The sequence below is a fragment of the Tasmannia lanceolata genome, unplaced genomic scaffold, assembly GCF_043159265.1.
Source record: "Tasmannia lanceolata isolate RefF3 unplaced genomic scaffold, GAP_Taslan_0.1 ptg000012l, whole genome shotgun sequence".
NCBI lineage: Eukaryota > Viridiplantae > Streptophyta > Magnoliopsida > Canellales > Winteraceae > Tasmannia > Tasmannia lanceolata.
This window is the reverse complement of record NW_027518689.1, coordinates 23,144,433-23,161,792: the sequence shown is the minus strand read 5'-3', so window position 1 is coordinate 23,161,792 and position 17,360 is coordinate 23,144,433. Positions and strand designations below refer to the sequence as shown.

General features: G+C 39.6%; 2 protein-coding genes across 2 annotated transcripts; both read left to right on the top strand.

Moving 5' to 3' along the window:
* The first annotated feature begins 736 nt into the window (after positions 1-736).
* LOC143887730 (early light-induced protein 1, chloroplastic-like) lies at positions 737-2,938 on the top strand. Its single transcript, XM_077391896.1, has 3 exons — positions 737-924; positions 2,130-2,174; positions 2,391-2,938. Exons 1-3 carry the CDS (start codon positions 817-819, stop codon positions 2,733-2,735), a joined length of 498 nt encoding a protein of 165 aa, XP_077248011.1. The 5' UTR covers positions 737-816; the 3' UTR covers positions 2,736-2,938.
* Positions 2,939-13,580: 10,642 nt separating this feature from the next.
* Positions 13,581-16,972, top strand: LOC143887728 (early light-induced protein 1, chloroplastic-like). The gene is made up of 3 exons (XM_077391895.1): positions 13,581-13,768; positions 16,169-16,213; positions 16,430-16,972. Exons 1-3 carry the CDS (start codon positions 13,661-13,663, stop codon positions 16,772-16,774), a joined length of 498 nt encoding a protein of 165 aa, XP_077248010.1. The 5' UTR covers positions 13,581-13,660; the 3' UTR covers positions 16,775-16,972.
* The last annotated feature ends 388 nt before the right edge of the window (positions 16,973-17,360 follow it).

Below are 17,360 nucleotides of genomic sequence, written 5' to 3'. Positions count from 1 at the left end.
CCTATGCATTGGTAAAATCAGATCGACAGTCGTCACAATCAAGCCACACCTTGAAATCAATGGAAAATAATCCAAAGCAACACTAGCACCAAAACACACTACCAAAAACCTTGAAATCAATGGAAAGTAATCCAAAGCAACACTAGCACCAAAACACACTACCAAAATTCCGTGTAAACCATTATGCCAGGACCCATAAGATTAGGAAATATTGTGAACTAGCTCTGGTACCATTTTTTATGCAGGTGAAGTCTCGAAAGGATGCTCTGATACTAATTTGATGTGGATGAAGTGTCGAAGGGATTGTTACTGCTCGAATCCATCTCAAGTCGATCGAAGGGTCCTCCTCGGATTTAGTGTGGGCAAAGAGGAAAAGGTTAAGAATGATTTGAGCCATTACTGGCACGAAACCCCTCTACACCTCGAGTCCATGTAAAATATAAATTCTGCTGTCGATCATGTAATTCACCATGCCAGCGGGTCCATGTGACAAAATTGGGATCCGCGTGGAGAGAACAAAACCACTGTCGTGGCCTCGAAAACAACAAAAAATTATAACAATGAATGAAGCTTCATTTCCTTTTCATTCACGGAGTTTCCTTTGCCCACGTCAGTGGAGCAGTACAAGAGGCCCACGTGGCATCAAACTCATGGACGAAATAAGCCATGACGTGGACACCAAAACAGCCACAATTCTGTCTATAAAACACCCGTCGACCCTCTTTGAAATTGCATTAAACATTTCTACTTGTTACGGGTTTTTTTGCACTCATTTCTTCACTCACTCGACTCCTTCGTTAACGAATCTCATTACAGATGGCCACGTCAGCACTCATGGCCGCCCATTTGCCACTTGTCTCGTCTGGCCGTTTGCCACTTCAGCAAAGAGCTGCTTATGTGTCACGTATTAATTGCAATGCACAAGTAAATGTTGATCTCGCATGTTCTTTAGTCTACTTATAAAATTTTAGTTCTATTATTATTAGAGGTATGCTAAACGCAAGGCTGCCTTGCAAAAATCAGCTCAGAGTGGCTGCACGTCATCAAAGTGATTTTTTGTTGATTTAAATGCACTTTGGTGACGTGCGCCTAATGAGGGCACTTTTTTAGTTGATTTTTACGAGGTTGCCCCTGAGTTTAGCATTTATTAGAGATTTGAGAGGCAATTTCGCAAAAAGCCCTTTTTTGCAGCTCACGTTTGCTAGATTTTATATGGTTGAAGCCCTTATGCTCTGTTTGGTTGCCAGGTTTTTTTTGTTCCTGGGAGTTTTGTGGGAGAGTAAGTTAAATTTTGGTCCCATCCCATGTTTGGTTGCCTTTTAGCACTAGGTTTATTTTAATCCTACTCTTGTAATGATTACTTGTGGGGTGAATTTTTTAATCCCACTTTTGTAATGATTGCCTTTTCATCCCATCCCAAGATAACCCCAGGAACAAAAATAAACCTAGGAACCAAAAATAAGCTTGAGAAGAATTTTTTTCTACCCAACAGTTCAAGCAACCAAACAAAGGTTTTTTTTTTTCCCACCATATCTTCCAGGGTATTTTTTTCTCCCACATAACCAAACATGGGATTTTTATTTTACCAGGCTACTTTCAGGACTCTTTTTTTCCCACCTATCTCCCAGGGTATTTTTTTCTCCCACATAACTCCCGGGACCAAAAAAAACCTGGCAACCATACAGAGCATTATAGTTCCATATTTTTTAAAAAAGTGCTGTACGGACCACATCATAGGATAATCCAATTTACGTTGTGTTCTATCACATGGACGGTTTGGATCATCCTATGTACAGTATTTTTTGAAAAATATGAGCGTGGGAAATGATATACCCCCACCCCTAACATGATTCAGTTTTAAAGGCAAAGAAAAACGTTAAAGGGTGTGAATTTATCCTCAAGCAGTGAACCATTAAAGGGGGGATTCTATCCGTGTTGTGGTTTCATGGGCGGGAGGGGGTATCATTTCCTTAAGGGCTTACACTATATAAAAACTCCACTTTTTCATGAAAGTAAAGCCAACTCATGAACACTTTTAGCAGATTTTGTCTTATTCATCATCATCATATAACAATTTTATTTTTGTTGCTGGATTTTGAACTTATAATGATATTTTCTTGATGTGGCAGGGTCAATCACCTCAGCCATCCCAGACACCATCTCCAACTCCAAAGGTGTTCAATTATTTCTTTATTTATCAGTAATATTTTGATTTGCAAAAGCTCCTTCTAAATTTGCATTTTATGACTCAAAATCCAAATATACAGACAAGTTATATTGGCACTCCCATATTTTGATAGTTTAAGTTTCAATTTTCACAAAGTCCTTATATTTGCAAATAAGTAGGTCTGATTATGAGATGCACCTCACTCTAACTTATGTTTTGACAGGTCAGCACGAAATTTTCTGACGTGTTGGCTTTTAGTGGGCCCGCACCAGAGAGAATTAACGGGAGATTGGCTATGATCGGGTTCGTGGCAGCCTTGGCAGCTGAGCTGGCAAGAGGTGATGATGTGGTGGCCCAGTTGGCAAATGGAGGATTGCCTTGGTTTGTGGTTTCCACCGTTGTGCTGTCTATAGCCTCTTTGGTACCTCTATTCAAGGGAGTGACTGTTCAATCCAAATCAGATGGGATTATGACATCAGATGCTGAGATGTGGAATGGAAGATTTGCTATGTTGGGTTTGGTGGCTCTCGTTTTCACTGAATATTTGAAGGGTGGGGCCCTTGTGTAGTGTGGGTCCCACACTACTAGCTAATTACTAAGGTGCAATATTATAAAAGCATTAGTGAGGTTTGAGAAAATGTTGTGAGGTGTACACACAGTTACTTGGAGGTGGTTCATTTCGATGACCAAATATTAAAACATTGAGATGATCATCCCAAGTTCTTCTTTTCCTCTCTTTCTATAGACAAATGTCAAGTGTATGTTTGGTAACCGCGACAAATTATTCCATGGACTATTTGATCGGCCCAATTTCGAAAAAGAATAGCGGTCTGAGTGTGGACGAGTAGCGAAATACGAGAAATCACTAGAAACAGTGAAAAAAATATGCTAAGGCCATGTCTGACAACCAATTTTTTTTTTCCCCGTGTAATATGAGTTTCTCAAGTGGTGATAAAAGGCCAGGGTGATGACTCCGTGGTAATCGTACATCTACGACAATGCCCATGGTGCTCTGCAACTCAGTTTGACACAAGGGTTGAAGAGTAATATAGAATCTACTCGTGAAAAATTATGAAAGTGGAAATCACTCCTAAATATAATGAAAGACGAAAATATCTCGATATATATCCCCCGAGCTAGTGTGATGACTGTGGGAAACACAAATCCATGATTGATGCAGGCAGCGTGAGAAGCAACACCAAGATAAAGATCAACACAGCAGCGACTAAAATAATCTCGAAGGGTGAGTTTGGATAGAGGGAATAAGAAATCGGCATTGTGATTAGATTCCATTTCTACTCCAATTCCAACGGTAAAGGGAATGTGAATTCCAATAGCAGTGTTTGGGTAAACAGAGAAAAGAAGGAATCGGTAACGAGGAGAGCAAACCCTAAAAATCAAAATCCACAAATTGTGAAAATTGGTATTCACATGCCTGAGATATCAAACCCTAATAAAAACCCAAATCAACAAATTGTGAAAAATCAGTTGACAACTTTGAAACTAGGAGAGAAAACCCTAATAAAAACCCAAACCCACAAATGGTGAAAATCGATAATCACAACTCTGTAACTACAGAACAAATCCTGATAAATAAATAAAAAACCGAACCCATAATGTCTTTTGCAAAAATCAAAAAATGAGATGAGAATTTGCAACGCATAAACTAAGAGAGAGAAAAAACTGAGAAATGAGAACTCAAAAGATTGGATCTTGAAGAACAAGACTAAGATGGCATATAATCTTAATCGATTTCTCCATCTTTCTTTATTGCTTTTTTTTAGGAGCTTAAAGAAATTTAGAGAGAGGGGGAGAGAGATTTTGGCAGAGGGATTTTCGGATGAGAGAGTGTGCGTGGGAATCACAATACCATTGCTTGGGGTGGGTAAAAGATGCCCCCCGATATTCCGAGATTTTTTCCGCCGGATGTTCTCATTCTATTACCGAGTTTGGAGCCAAACACTTGAATCCAAGAAAAAAGAATTAGATCCCATTCTTGTTTCCGATTCTGGCGATCTAAACGTGCCAGTAGAGGTTTGAAAACCCATGCCACGGTTTTGGAGGAAAACTCCAATATAACACCGTGAAAGGACCAAAGCTCCTTCACCCACGTGAAAGAGCCAATGCTCTCTTCACAAGTGATGTCTTCGAAATAACTTTATTCAATCTCCCTTCTTTCCTCATGCCATTAGATTATATAAAGAGCCAAAACTTAAAAATAGCAACCCTAAAGACTTGCCTAACAATTATTCTCTATCTTCTATTTACAGCAACAAAAATAAAAGCAAGAAATATGACTAAGATAATCCTAAAATAGTAATCCCGTAATAGACACTTACCATATCCTCAAACTGCCTATAACTTAGCCAAATCAAGTCAAAATCGAGTAATCTTGGGCCCTTTAGATAGGTAATCGAAAAATCTTTCTAAAAACACCAAAATAAAGCTAAATAGACAAGTTTTGACACCCCAAAAAATACTATAAACAAAAGGACGAAAATAGAAAATAAAAAATAAAAAATAAAAGATTTGTTCAACGCCGCACGTTCTGCATTATTCACCCCCACTTGAAAAAAAACTAGACCACGAGTTTCGTCCATCGTCCTCCAAATCTAATGCGTTACACCAACCTTCCATTCTTCCTTTCTTTTTTCATCTTTTCTTGATACAGTACATTAAGCCTTTTTTATAATGATTTCTTACATGAAGCATAGCCATTAAAAGGGCTCTCAAAGGCACTCTCAGATCTATGGTCGTCTTCTCATGGATGCGGGCTTCGAGCAGTGCTAACTGTGTATGAAAGTCTTCACTTTTTGTTGGAGTTCTTTGTTCTCCACGGCTCGATCAGGCTGGCCGATGTTAGTTGTAATGAATTCTTCATCCCGTCGTGCATTCGTCAGAGATCCCTTGTGCTCTGATACCAACTGACATAGGAAGCGTGGAGCGGCAAAACCAAGATAAAGATCAACACGAGCATCGACTAAAATAATCTCGTGGGAGTTTGAAAATCCATGCCACAGTTTGGAGAAAGACTCAATATAACACGTGAAAGGAGCAAAGCTCCTTCACCCATGTGAAAGAGCCACTGCTCACTTCACAAATGAGATCCTAAAAATAAACTTTCTTCAATCTCTCTTTCTTTCCCATGACGTTACATAATATAGAGAGTCAAAATCTTAGAATAGCAACCCTAATTACTTATCTAGCAATTATCCTCCATCTTCTATCTAAAGCAATAAAAATAAAAGCAAGAAATATGACTAAGATAATCCTAAATTAGTAATCCTGTAATAGACACTTACCATATCCTAAAACCACCTATAAAATAGCCAAATCAAGTCCAAAATCGCGTAATCTTGGGCTCTTTAGATAGATAATCGAAAAACCTTTCTAAAAACACTAAAATCAAGCTAAATAGACAAGTCATGACGCCCCAAAAAATACTACAAATAAAATGATAAAAATAGGAAAAAAAGTAAAATGTTAAGAAAATTTGCCGGGCATTCCAATCCGATCGTGCACAAATTAAACGGAAAGTAAAATAAACAAATAAGCAAGCCACATGATGAACACCAAGATTTTACATGGTTCGGCCAAGCCTATTCCACGGGCGAGAAACACGATCTTCCACTATGAGAAAAATAAAATACAAGGATTACAATGGATTAATCACAAACCCATAAACCTGCAACCCTTTCCTTGTTTCTCAAACCCAAGTTCATACACAAGAGAACCTCGAGAAAACCAGAAAGAAAACCAAGAGGAACCAGAGAACAAACCTAAGAAAAAACCCTTTTCTTCCTTCTTCTTCTCTCTTTTTTCTCTCTCTCCCTTAGGGTAGCCGTCACATCCCAAGCCTCTTGCTCGTCCTCTCTTGCTGTCCTTCCTCTGGAGAAAACCCACTTTCTTTTTGGTATTTAGGTTTTCCCTAAAACCTAAAAAGGTACCTTTCCTTTTTGCCTCTTGCCTTTCCACCCAAGCAACTGACTGTGGGTGGAAATAAGGCAACTGTCCCAACAATCTCCACCTTGGCTTATTTCCCACCCACCTGAAGATTTTCCATTGATGTCGCCACCGGTCCGCTATCGCCGCAAATCACTAGGGTTGCAACTTGAGTCAGGTTTTACCCGGCCCGCATCAACCCGGCCCGAAAAAAGCATGGGTAGGATTTAAAGTGGTCGGGTAAGTAGTTGGGCCGGGTTTCATTTTGCAAAGCATGAGTGATTCTCGGGTCGGGCCGGTTTTAAAGGTGGAAAACCCGGCCCGACCCGAAAACCCGCATTTTTTACTTTTTTAATATTATAACTTATAACTTATCGTCAAATCGATATGGGTATAAGGCCGTAACTCTCATCTCACCAATGAAAAAGGAGAAATCAATTTGTAACCCTAGCCCCTCTCTCTCTCTCTGACTTCCGCCTTCGTCTCCCCTCTCATCTCACCAACGAAGGGAACCAAGGTCTCTCTCTCTCTCTCGGAGCAGAAGCGAGAAGGGGGTTTTTGAATTTTTTTTTTCAGCCAAAGTTTTTGCTTCATTGCTAGTTTAGGTATTGCAGGCTGTTCTGCAATTGAAGAATATAAATGTTGGGTTTTCTAGGTAATGGCTTTTTCTTTTTCGTAATGGAAGATTCCTGGGGTTTAGATTGCCTAATTTTTTGGGGTTTCTTCATGGAAGTTTTTTGTGGGTTTTCTTTGTAACAGTTATTAGATTCCAGAGAAAAATCTTTTGCTCTGGGTTTTTTGCAATCATCATTTTTTTCCATCAGCATACTATTGTTTCTCTACTGATTTTGGGATGAGGGTTATTGAGTGGTGTTAGATCTATCATTTTTTTCATAATCGGATGCCTGTTGAGGTTAGAATCTGCTGTGGATTTGTCTTTAGCCCTTCTTTTGTATATTTGCCGCTCTTGGGGTCAGATTCTTATTTTTTCTGGGTCTGATGGCTGGTTTTTGAAGTTAAAAACGGTGTATCTATGGGCATTTTGTGTTCTTCAGAGTTTATATTGGGGGCATTGGCAAATGGTTAGTTCTGCAATATCTTTTGCAATCTTTCTCTTTTGTGCACAGATATTTCTTTCAAGTTTAATTGAAGTTCTCTTTTTTCAAGGATAGGAATGGATGCACCTTTGGGCGTTTGTGTTGTTTTTCAAATGTATCTTTGTATTTCTTTGTGATGTCTTGTGAGATTTTTTAGCCTAGTTTATGTGTAAAGAGGATTTTTACAACTGTGTAATATGGTTCTCTAGGATACTCAAGTGCCTCAACTGCCTATTGCTCTTATGGCCATCTAAGTCATAAGAAGGTCTATTTCTTGCATAAAATAATCTTTGTAGTTCTTTAATTTGTTTACAGTAGCATCTTAACTCATATTTGATTGTCCATTTTGTTCATGCTTTCCATTCATGTACATGTTTGTAGGATACATATCAGTATATCACCACCACAAAAATAATTTTATGTCATTCTCTATAGGCAAACAGAGGCCATGACTGCATTCTTTTTTTTATCGAACCTCAGAACCTGTGTTTTGCAAAGCTTACAGATCAGTCTAGCCACTAACGAGTTGATTGAGAATTAGAAAATATTTAAATCATACTTTGTCTAATCTTATCACTTATTATTAGCATGTTTCAATCAATATGTTAAAATCAGGTTTAAAGTGGGCTTAGAGTAAATTAGGACAATTTGGAATAAAAAGGAGAGCATTGAATGAAGTTGGAGGCGGCAATGCGGAAAAACCCGACCCGACCCTACCGACCCAACCCGAGAAATTATCTCGGGTAGGACCGAGTTTAAGAATCACGAGTTTTCCCCAAAAAAACCCGGCCCGACCCGACCCGCCCGACCCGAGTTGCAACCCTACAAATCACCATTATCCTTCTGAAGTAATAACTACACTCCCTTGAATCACCTTGGTTTTGACACCTCCTGATTCGATCAACACGGCCAATGCACATGTGTAACTGCTAACCCGTTGACTCACCTAGTCAACCTTGGAGAGGGATCTCGATCCATCCTCCCCAATGCAGGTACTGTCACCTTCTCACCATCGTATCCAACCTGGAAACATGTCTCTGCACCAACTGCGAAAGAGACCTTACATGTGTGCACACCATTACCCTATTTCCATCTAGCCATCGAGATCTTAGAAACACTAGTCACCGTGTCCCCGACCAGACGATACAATCCGCCACACTTCTCTCCTTTCATCGGAACCATACAACCACGTGTGATTTTCATGGATCCACTTGCACTTGGAAACCTACAACCCCTGGAGTCCAACCGGCCAAGTGATACTAGATTCTTACGTATCTTTAGGACATACGCCACACCACGCAAAGTACGAACCACTCCATCAAACATTTCGATCTTTCCCGTTCCAACTCCCGTGATGTCACAAGTAGACTCGTCACCCAAGGACACTATACCTGCCCTTGTCTCCTTGAATGTATCAAAATATTCCCTCATGGAGCATACATAAATAGAGCATCCTGAATCTAAAATCCACTCATTATGAGGAGAAGTCTAATTAACCTGTGGAGACTGTGAGAACATCTTCAAACTCTTCACCCTGTTCATCCATTACCACCACTACTGTATTCATAGTACCATTATCTGTTTGGTCAGCTTTCTTCGGACAACCTTACTTGATGTGGCCATATTCTTTGCAATAGTAACACTGCACTCCCTTTCCGTCGACCTTGGATCTTGACCTGCCTTTTCCAGATCCCCTGTCAGACGACCTTCTTCTTTGATTCCACCATGAACAACCAACCCATGCTCTTCACTTATACCAAGAACATGTTTCTTTTGCATCTCATTCAATAAGAGCGATGTCGTGACTTCCTCTAACTTTATTGTATCCTTGCCATACAGTAAAGTTGTCACTAGGTTGTCATACGAATCAGGAAGCTAAGTAAGAAGCAAAAGGGCCTTGTCTTCTTCCTTCAACTTTTCGTCAACCTTGTGGAGTTGATCCACAAGTCTATTAAACACCGTAATGGGTTCCAGAAGATCCACAAGCCTGTTAAACACCAATTGTTAAACTTTAGATATTTTAGAACTATGCAAATAAAGCTATGCAAATAAACTGGAATACAAAAGAAGGAATGTGAAGCTTACCTCGATCTCCCATGGTGGTGGACCGAATGGGATGATCTTCTACTTCCTCTCTAGTTTGCCTGATCTCTCGTGGAGGAGATCTCCTTATGACAGGTTAGACGGCAGCAGAGACTAACCCCTTTACTTATAGATAAAGATCTCATAGGGTCACACCCACAATAGAACTCTAGTTGACTTAATCTATTTAATCAACGGATATAATTGTATCTAGGGCTGCACTAATCATCCATGTCTCGATAGGGATGAGATGCACTGATTACCCTTATACCCTTAATTGATCACTTTGGAAACAGGTAATTCCAATAATTTCACACTTAATCTCATTCTTCAATCTAGACCGTCGATCTTAGATCAATGATTGCCCAAATAAGATCTTACACCACCATCATGGCCAGCCGAGGTAACTTCTAAGCTTTCTACCAATGATAGTTCCTTCATTTCTTGCCATCGATTTCAAAATTACACCCAAGGCACCTAAGGCTGCCATACACAAACGCAGTCCCTATGTTTGCAAGAAAATAGTGAACAATGTGGTGAAAGTATCGAGGGAAGCGCACATGATAATCCCTCACGAGTTGAATGCCAAGGAGAAGTTGAGGAGGTCATTATTTTAGAGACGGATAGTAAAGGAATTGAGCTTGATGACATTGGTGATGAGACTCATGGGCTAGAAGTGGATTCTATGCATACAAAAGACGAAAGTATGGAGAATTACAGCATAGGATAAGAGGATGTTTTTTGCCCTGGTTTGCTTAACGATGGTGCTGAAATAACAACACATGAAATTCTAATCTTGCTGCCAACAGATTTTAGCACACCTCAAAAGCAATTCTATGAATTATACCCCATTGGAAAGCACCACAAGCCTTTTACCTCATATACACTATACATTGGTGCTGATTTTCTGCTGAACAGGTCTTTCTTAAATCATGTCTCTTATCAACAAGATGATGAAAGAAGTAGAAAAGTAAATGAGGATGATTGCAAAGGGAGGCGTCACAATATACGAGACCGGATCATCTTCATTGTTTATCCCGGCGGAGCATCCCTTCACAAGGATGATGGGAACTCGTGGTCGAGTTCTTTTGAAGAAAGGGGTACGATGCAGGCGCATCTCATCGGATCCTTCCGATTAACGGTTGGAAATTTTCGATCAATGATTGGACTGTCAAAATTTCTTAGATCGATGACCTGCCACCTAATCAATGATCGGACCGTCGAAATGACATTATCAAGACACCCATCATTTTTTAAGTTTCAAATATTTCCATCTCTAATTTCGGCCATTTCTATCTTGTTTTCTAAAGTAGAAATTACTTTCATCTTGTGCCTGTAATTGCCAATCATGTGCTCCAAGTTTCCATTGTGGAGAGAGCTTGCACGTGCAAACATTACCCTTATTAGTAAAGATGTGAGATCATCAATCTATAAAAACTAAGGGTAATTAATGACAATTTTCTTTTAGGGAGCCACCTGGAATTATGAAGATAATAAAGGAGACAATAAAACATTCAAGGGGTTGAATTGGAAGGTTGACTATTGAGGTCTCAAACTATGGCAACAAGATAATTTTATGGGATTTGATTTTGTCTTAGCTCTTATGGAGGGAGTAGAATTGTAACCGTGTGAAGCCAATGCTAATATCATGGGGTTGGATTTGAAAGTTGACTACTGAGGTCACCAGCTATGGTAACAAGATAATTACATGGAATTTGAATTTTGGCTTAGCTATGATGAAGGAAGGAAAATATTAATTGTGGGTTGCCAATATAGCTAGTTTCTTTCTTTTTCTAATTCTTGTAATAGACAAGCATTTAGGATGACCAATGTTGCCAAATTTATCTTTTTTATTGCTTTTAATGTGGTTGTAAGGGTAAAGTTCTATATAAGAACATGAAGAAATGAAATGAGGGCAGACTTGGACGATTGATTTTTCCTCTTGTGGCAGTGTGTATGTTTCTCTTTGTGAAGGTTACAACATTTTGAATTTTGAAGAAATTCTGTAGGTTTATCTTCTTCCCTTAATACCTTGTTCCATGCAAGGTTAGATAATTTGGTAGACTCACTGGTCATCACCTTGATCAGTTACAAAGAGATCTCAGCAAGTTCCCTAGGTTGCTTTTCATCCATTTTATTCACTTGTTTATCACATCCCAATAACCCTCTTTGTCTCACGAAGTGAAATTCCAAGGGTAGGCCCGAGTACTTATTCTAATTGCAACTTATGAGGAGGTAAAATTAGGTTCCTAACAAGTTTTAATCTTTTGAAAACTCTAACCCAATTTTGAAGATTTAAGAGATCAAAAAGGCAATTAAGCACGCAAGTTAAATCCTAAGTGCAATGCAAATATAAAGCAAGAGAGAAGAGAGAATGCACCCGAGATTTAAAGTGGTTCGGTCCTCAAAACGCGAGGCCTACTCCACTCCACCAACCAAACCCGTTGATGGCTTCACTATGTTGATTTCTTAACTTCGGCGAAGATCGGTGCCAATTACAATTCCAATTGCCTTTAACCTTGGTGGCAATCCTCACCACGGAGAGTGGGCTCCGCTTCTTCGAACACTCACTCGAATACAATCTTTTGAATAAGAAAGAAAGAACAAAAAATCCCTCACAAGGGTTTACAAGGTTTGTAGAAGATGTGCAAATTTGAAGCCATAATCCAAATCCTAATTTTAGAGGATGAGAGGCATAAACAAGCTTGATTCACTCTTAGGATATTCCAATAGGTTTTTAGAGTGTTAGGATTGATGGTTGGGAAGTTTAGAATACCCATATATATAGAAAACCCAAATATGACCGTTTGAGGGGCATAGTGGTAAATCTGGCAAAATCTCCAACGGCTATTTTTCTTCCCAAAATAGTGGTCTCGGAGTTCTGAGAATTTCTCTCGGAGTTCCGGGAATTGAAATAGAAGATGGAAAATGTTACTGGACCATATCTCGGAGCTCCGAGAATCTCTCGGAGTTTCGAGAGGCCTATTTCCAGCAGATTTTCAATTCTTGTTTTATTATTCATTTGGGCTTCCAACTCTACACCAAGTTGGGATTGTTATGAGGGTTCCAAAGTGTTGGAACACCACAATGACAATCTCTTAAACATTTTAGGGTGTATGAGATGACTTTATTTATGCCTCTAAACACCTAAACTAGGATTGGATCTTTACATTCTAAAACGACTTCGATCTTCAATTGTGATGCTTCAAGTCTTCATGCGTCTTGGATCTCCGATATCTTTGGCCTTCCTAATGCGGTCCAATGAGAGCTTTTTGGCCTTAATCCAAGCAATCTTGTCTTAATACAATCATGATCTACAACTTAGACATTCAAACATATTAGTGATATAAAATCACTTGTGTATTAGAATCATCAAAAGAAGATAGGAATGCCAAAGTGTGAACCATTGGGCTTACACGAAGTAATCTTATCAAAACCCCCATTATTAGTTGCAAGGACAATCAATCAATTCTCCAAAGCCCAAACACCCTTCTTGACCTAGACCCTATTTGTTGTCCAAAAAAAAATAACCCTCCGAACAGTAGCCGAGTCGCCCAATCCCTTCCAAACTTGCACTCAAACAATAGGGACTCATTTTGTTGTAGTTTTGGTTAGCCCTAAGCTAACGCAGGTGGTTCTTACAACCTATGTGTAACTAGGCTGTATTTCCTAAGGACAACAAATGGCAGACTAACGCATCCTATTCTAGTCATCAGTCGGTGATGTGGATCGCCAACTGACCGGACGGAGGTGTTCCTATAACTCTAAGACAAACTCCTAACTCTAAAACAAGCATACAACAAATAAAAAAAACATCAAGGACAAACCTCTAACTCTAGAAAAGAACTCTCTACCTAGGTCAAAGTCCTAACTCTAGAGGAAGGTTTTTTCGAAGGGTCCTCCTCGGATTTAGTGTGGGCAAAGAGGAAAAGGTTAAGAATGATTAGAGCCATTACTGGCACGAAACCCCTCTACACCTCGAGTCCATGTAAAATATAAATTCTGCTGTCGATCATGTAATTCACCATGCCAGCGGGTCCATGTGACAAAATTGGGATCCGCGTGGAGAGAACAAAACCACTGTCGTGGCCTCGAAAACAACAAAAAATTATAACAATGAATGAAGCTTCATTTCCTTTTCATTCACGGAGTTTCCTTTGCCCACGTCAGTGGAGCAGCACAAGAGGCCCACGTGGCATCAAACTCATGGACGAAATAAGCCATGACGTGGACACCAAAACAGCCACAATTCTGTCTATAAAACACCCGTCGACCCTCTTTGAAATTGCATTAAACATTTCTACTTGTTACGGGTTTTTTTGCACTCATTTCTTCACTCACTCGACTCCTTCGTTAACGAATCTCATTACAGATGGCCACGTCAGCACTCATGGCCGCCCATTTGCCACTTGTCTCGTCTGGCCGTTTGCCACTTCAGCAAAGAGCTGCTTATGTGTCACGTATTAATTGCAATGCACAAGTAAATGTTGATCTCGCATGTTCTTTAGTCTACTTATAAAATTTTAGTTCTATTATTATTAGAGGTATGCTAAACGCAAGGCTGCCTTGCAAAAATCAGCTCAGAGTGGCTAGGGCTGCAACTCGAGCCGGGTAAAACCCGACCCGCATCGACCCGACCCGAAAATAGCCTGGGTCGGGTTCAGGTTTCATGGGTTTCGGGTCGAGCCGGGTTCAGCATTCAAAAGCCCGCATGAATCTCGGGTCGAGCCGGGTTTGAAGGGGCCCGACCCGACCCGACCCGAGTTATATAAGTTATAGTGTGTACATTTTTTTCTATTGTTAGTTAAAAGTTAAAGGGATAATTACATTTACACCCCCTCTAGTTTCTGACACATCCACTTCCACCCCTATAGTTTAAAACGTGACAAATACACCCTTGTAGTTTCAATTTGTTTAAGGTAGGCCCCCTCAGCTGAAGGTTCGTCCATAGATTGAAGGGTTAGGATGATCCGATGGAGCTGATTTTTTTGGCACACCCTAACTATGTCAGGACCCATCAAATGAATGCTTTGGATCATCCAAACAATGTGGGCCCCCATTATTTGGATGATTTTTTGGTAGTGTTTGGATTCGGGTAGGGGCCCACATTATTTGGATGATCCAAAGCGTTCATTTGATGGGTCCTAACATAGATATGGTGTGCCCAAAAAATCAGCTCCATCGGATCATCCTAACCCTTCAATCTATGGACAAACCTTCAGCTGAGGGGGCAAACCTTAAACAAATTGAAACTACAGGGGTGTATTTGTCACGTTTTAAACTATAGGGGTGGAAGTGGATGTGTCGGAAACTAGAGGGGGTGTAAATGTAATTATCCCAAAGTGAAAAGTGAAAACCCACGCACCCACTGTTACTGTATGTGAGTGTAATTTCCTGCTTCTATGAGTTGAGTTGATTCAAGTGTTTGATTCAGCATTGTTTGATCGTAATTACAACATTGTTTGATTACAGCATTATTTCATTCAAGTGTGATGTGAGTGTAATTACATCATTGTTTGATTCAAGTGTAATGTGAGTGTAATTTCTGCTTCTATGAGTTGAGTTGCCTTGCCAAACAAGAATTTTCCTTAAAAATTTGCGTCAACATGAAAAAACCCGACCCGACCCGAACCGACCCGAGATTTATCATGGGTAGGGCCGGGTTTGGGAATTGTGGGTTTTCCGAAAAAAAACCCGACCCGACCCGACCCGAGATATTTCTCGGGTAGGGTTGGGTTCTCCAAAACCCGACCCGCCCGACCCGAGTTGCAGCCCTAAGAGTGGCTGCACGTCATCAAAGTGATTTTTTGTTGATTTAAATGCACTTTGGTGACGTGCGCCTAATGAGGGCACTTTTTTAGTTGATTTTTACGAGGTTGCCCCTGAGTTTAGCATTTATTAGAGATTTGAGAGGCAATTTCGCAAAAAGCCCTTTTTTGCAGCTCACGTTTGCTAGATTTTATATGGTGGAAGCCCTTATGCTCTGTTTGGTTGCCAGGTTTTTTTTGTTCCTGGGAGTTTTGTGGGAGAGTAAGTTAAATTTTGGTCCCATCCCATGTTTGGTTGCCTTTTAGCACTAGGTTTATTTTAATCCTACTCTTGTAATGATTACTTGTGGGGTGAATTTTTTAATCCCACTTTTGTAATGATTGCCTTTTCATCCCATCCCAAGATAACCCCAGGAACAAAAATAAACCTAGGAACCAAAAATAAGCTTGAGAAGAATTTTTTTCTACCCAACAGTTCAAGCAACCAAACAAAGGTTTTTTTTTTTCCCACCATATCTTCCAGGGTATTTTTTTCTCCCACATAACCAAACATGGGATTTTTATTTTACCAGGCTACTTTCAGGACTCTTTTTTTCCCACCTATCTCCCAGGGTATTTTTTTCTCCCACATAACTCCCGGGACCAAAAAAAACCTGGCAACCATACAGAGCATTATAGTTCCATATTTTTTAAAAAAGTGCTGTACGGACCACATCATAGGATAATCCAATTTACGTTGTGTTCTATCACATGGACGGTTTGGATCATCCTATGTACAGTATTTTTTGAAAAATATGAGCGTGGGAAATGATATACCCCCACCCCTAACATGATTCAGTTTTAAAGGCAAAGAAAAACGTTAAAGGGTGTGAATTTATCCTCAAGCAGTGAACCATTAAAGGGGGGATTCTATCCGTGTTGTGGTTTCATGGGCGGGAGGGGGTATCATTTCCTTAAGGGCTTACACTATATAAAAACTCCACTTTTTCATGAAAGTAAAGCCAACTCATGAACACTTTTAGCAGATTTTGTCTTATTAATCATCATCATTTAACAATTTTATTTTTGTTGCTGGATTTTGAACTTATAATGATATTTTCTTGATGTGGCAGGGTCAATCACCTCAGCCATCCCAGACACCATCTCCAACTCCAAAGGTGTTCAATTATTTCTTTATTTATCAGTAATATTTTGATTTGCAAAAGCTCCTTCTAAATTTGCATTTTATGACTCAAAATCCAAATATACAGACAAGTTATATTGGCACTCCCATATTTTGATAGTTTAAGTTTCAATTTTCACAAAGTCCTTATATTTGCAAATAAGTAGGTCTGATTATGAGATGCACCTCACTCTAACTTATGTTTTGACAGGTCAGCACGAAATTTTCTGACGTGTTGGCTTTTAGTGGGCCCGCACCAGAGAGAATTAACGGGAGATTGGCTATGATCGGGTTCGTGGCAGCCTTGGCAGCTGAGCTGGCAAGAGGTGATGATGTGGTGGCCCAGTTGGCAAATGGAGGATTGCCTTGGTTTGTGGTTTCCACCGTTGTGCTGTCTATAGCCTCTTTGGTACCTCTATTCAAGGGAGTGACTGTTCAATCCAAATCAGATGGGATTATGACATCAGATGCTGAGATGTGGAATGGAAGATTTGCTATGTTGGGTTTGGTGGCTCTCGTTTTCACTGAATATTTGAAGGGTGGGGCCCTTGTGTAGTGTGGGTCCCACACTACTAGCTAATTACTAAGGTGCAATATTATAAGCATTAGTAATTGACACTTACTTGATATTGAAATACGCAGCGGTATGTGTAAATGTTGTAAGGTGTGTAACTGTGTACACAGTAACACAGAGAGGGTGCGTTCTATGATCAAATATTAAAGCAACACAGAGGTGGTGCGATGATTATCCCAAGTTCTTCTTTTCCTCTCTTTCTATAGACAAATGTTAAGGCATGTTTGGTAACTGTAAAAATTTATTCCATGGAATATTGTGGGCCCAGTTACGAGAATAGAAAAGAAATTACTTGAAGACATGTGCATAGCACGGGAACGAAAAACAAAGAATCGAATAAAGTGAATGGAAAAAAAGACATGAAATAAAATTTCTAGAAACAAAGATTTTAATTACTAAAAATGGAGAAAAAAGAAAAAGAAAATTTTGTAATTAAAATATAATAGTTGTTTAACAAAGAAGAGGTACTGAAAAATGCCAACCAATTTCATCCCCTACAATGGCAAGTGATATCTTATATAATAAAACATCCTCATAATATTAAAACAGCATAGATTACTAAAATGAG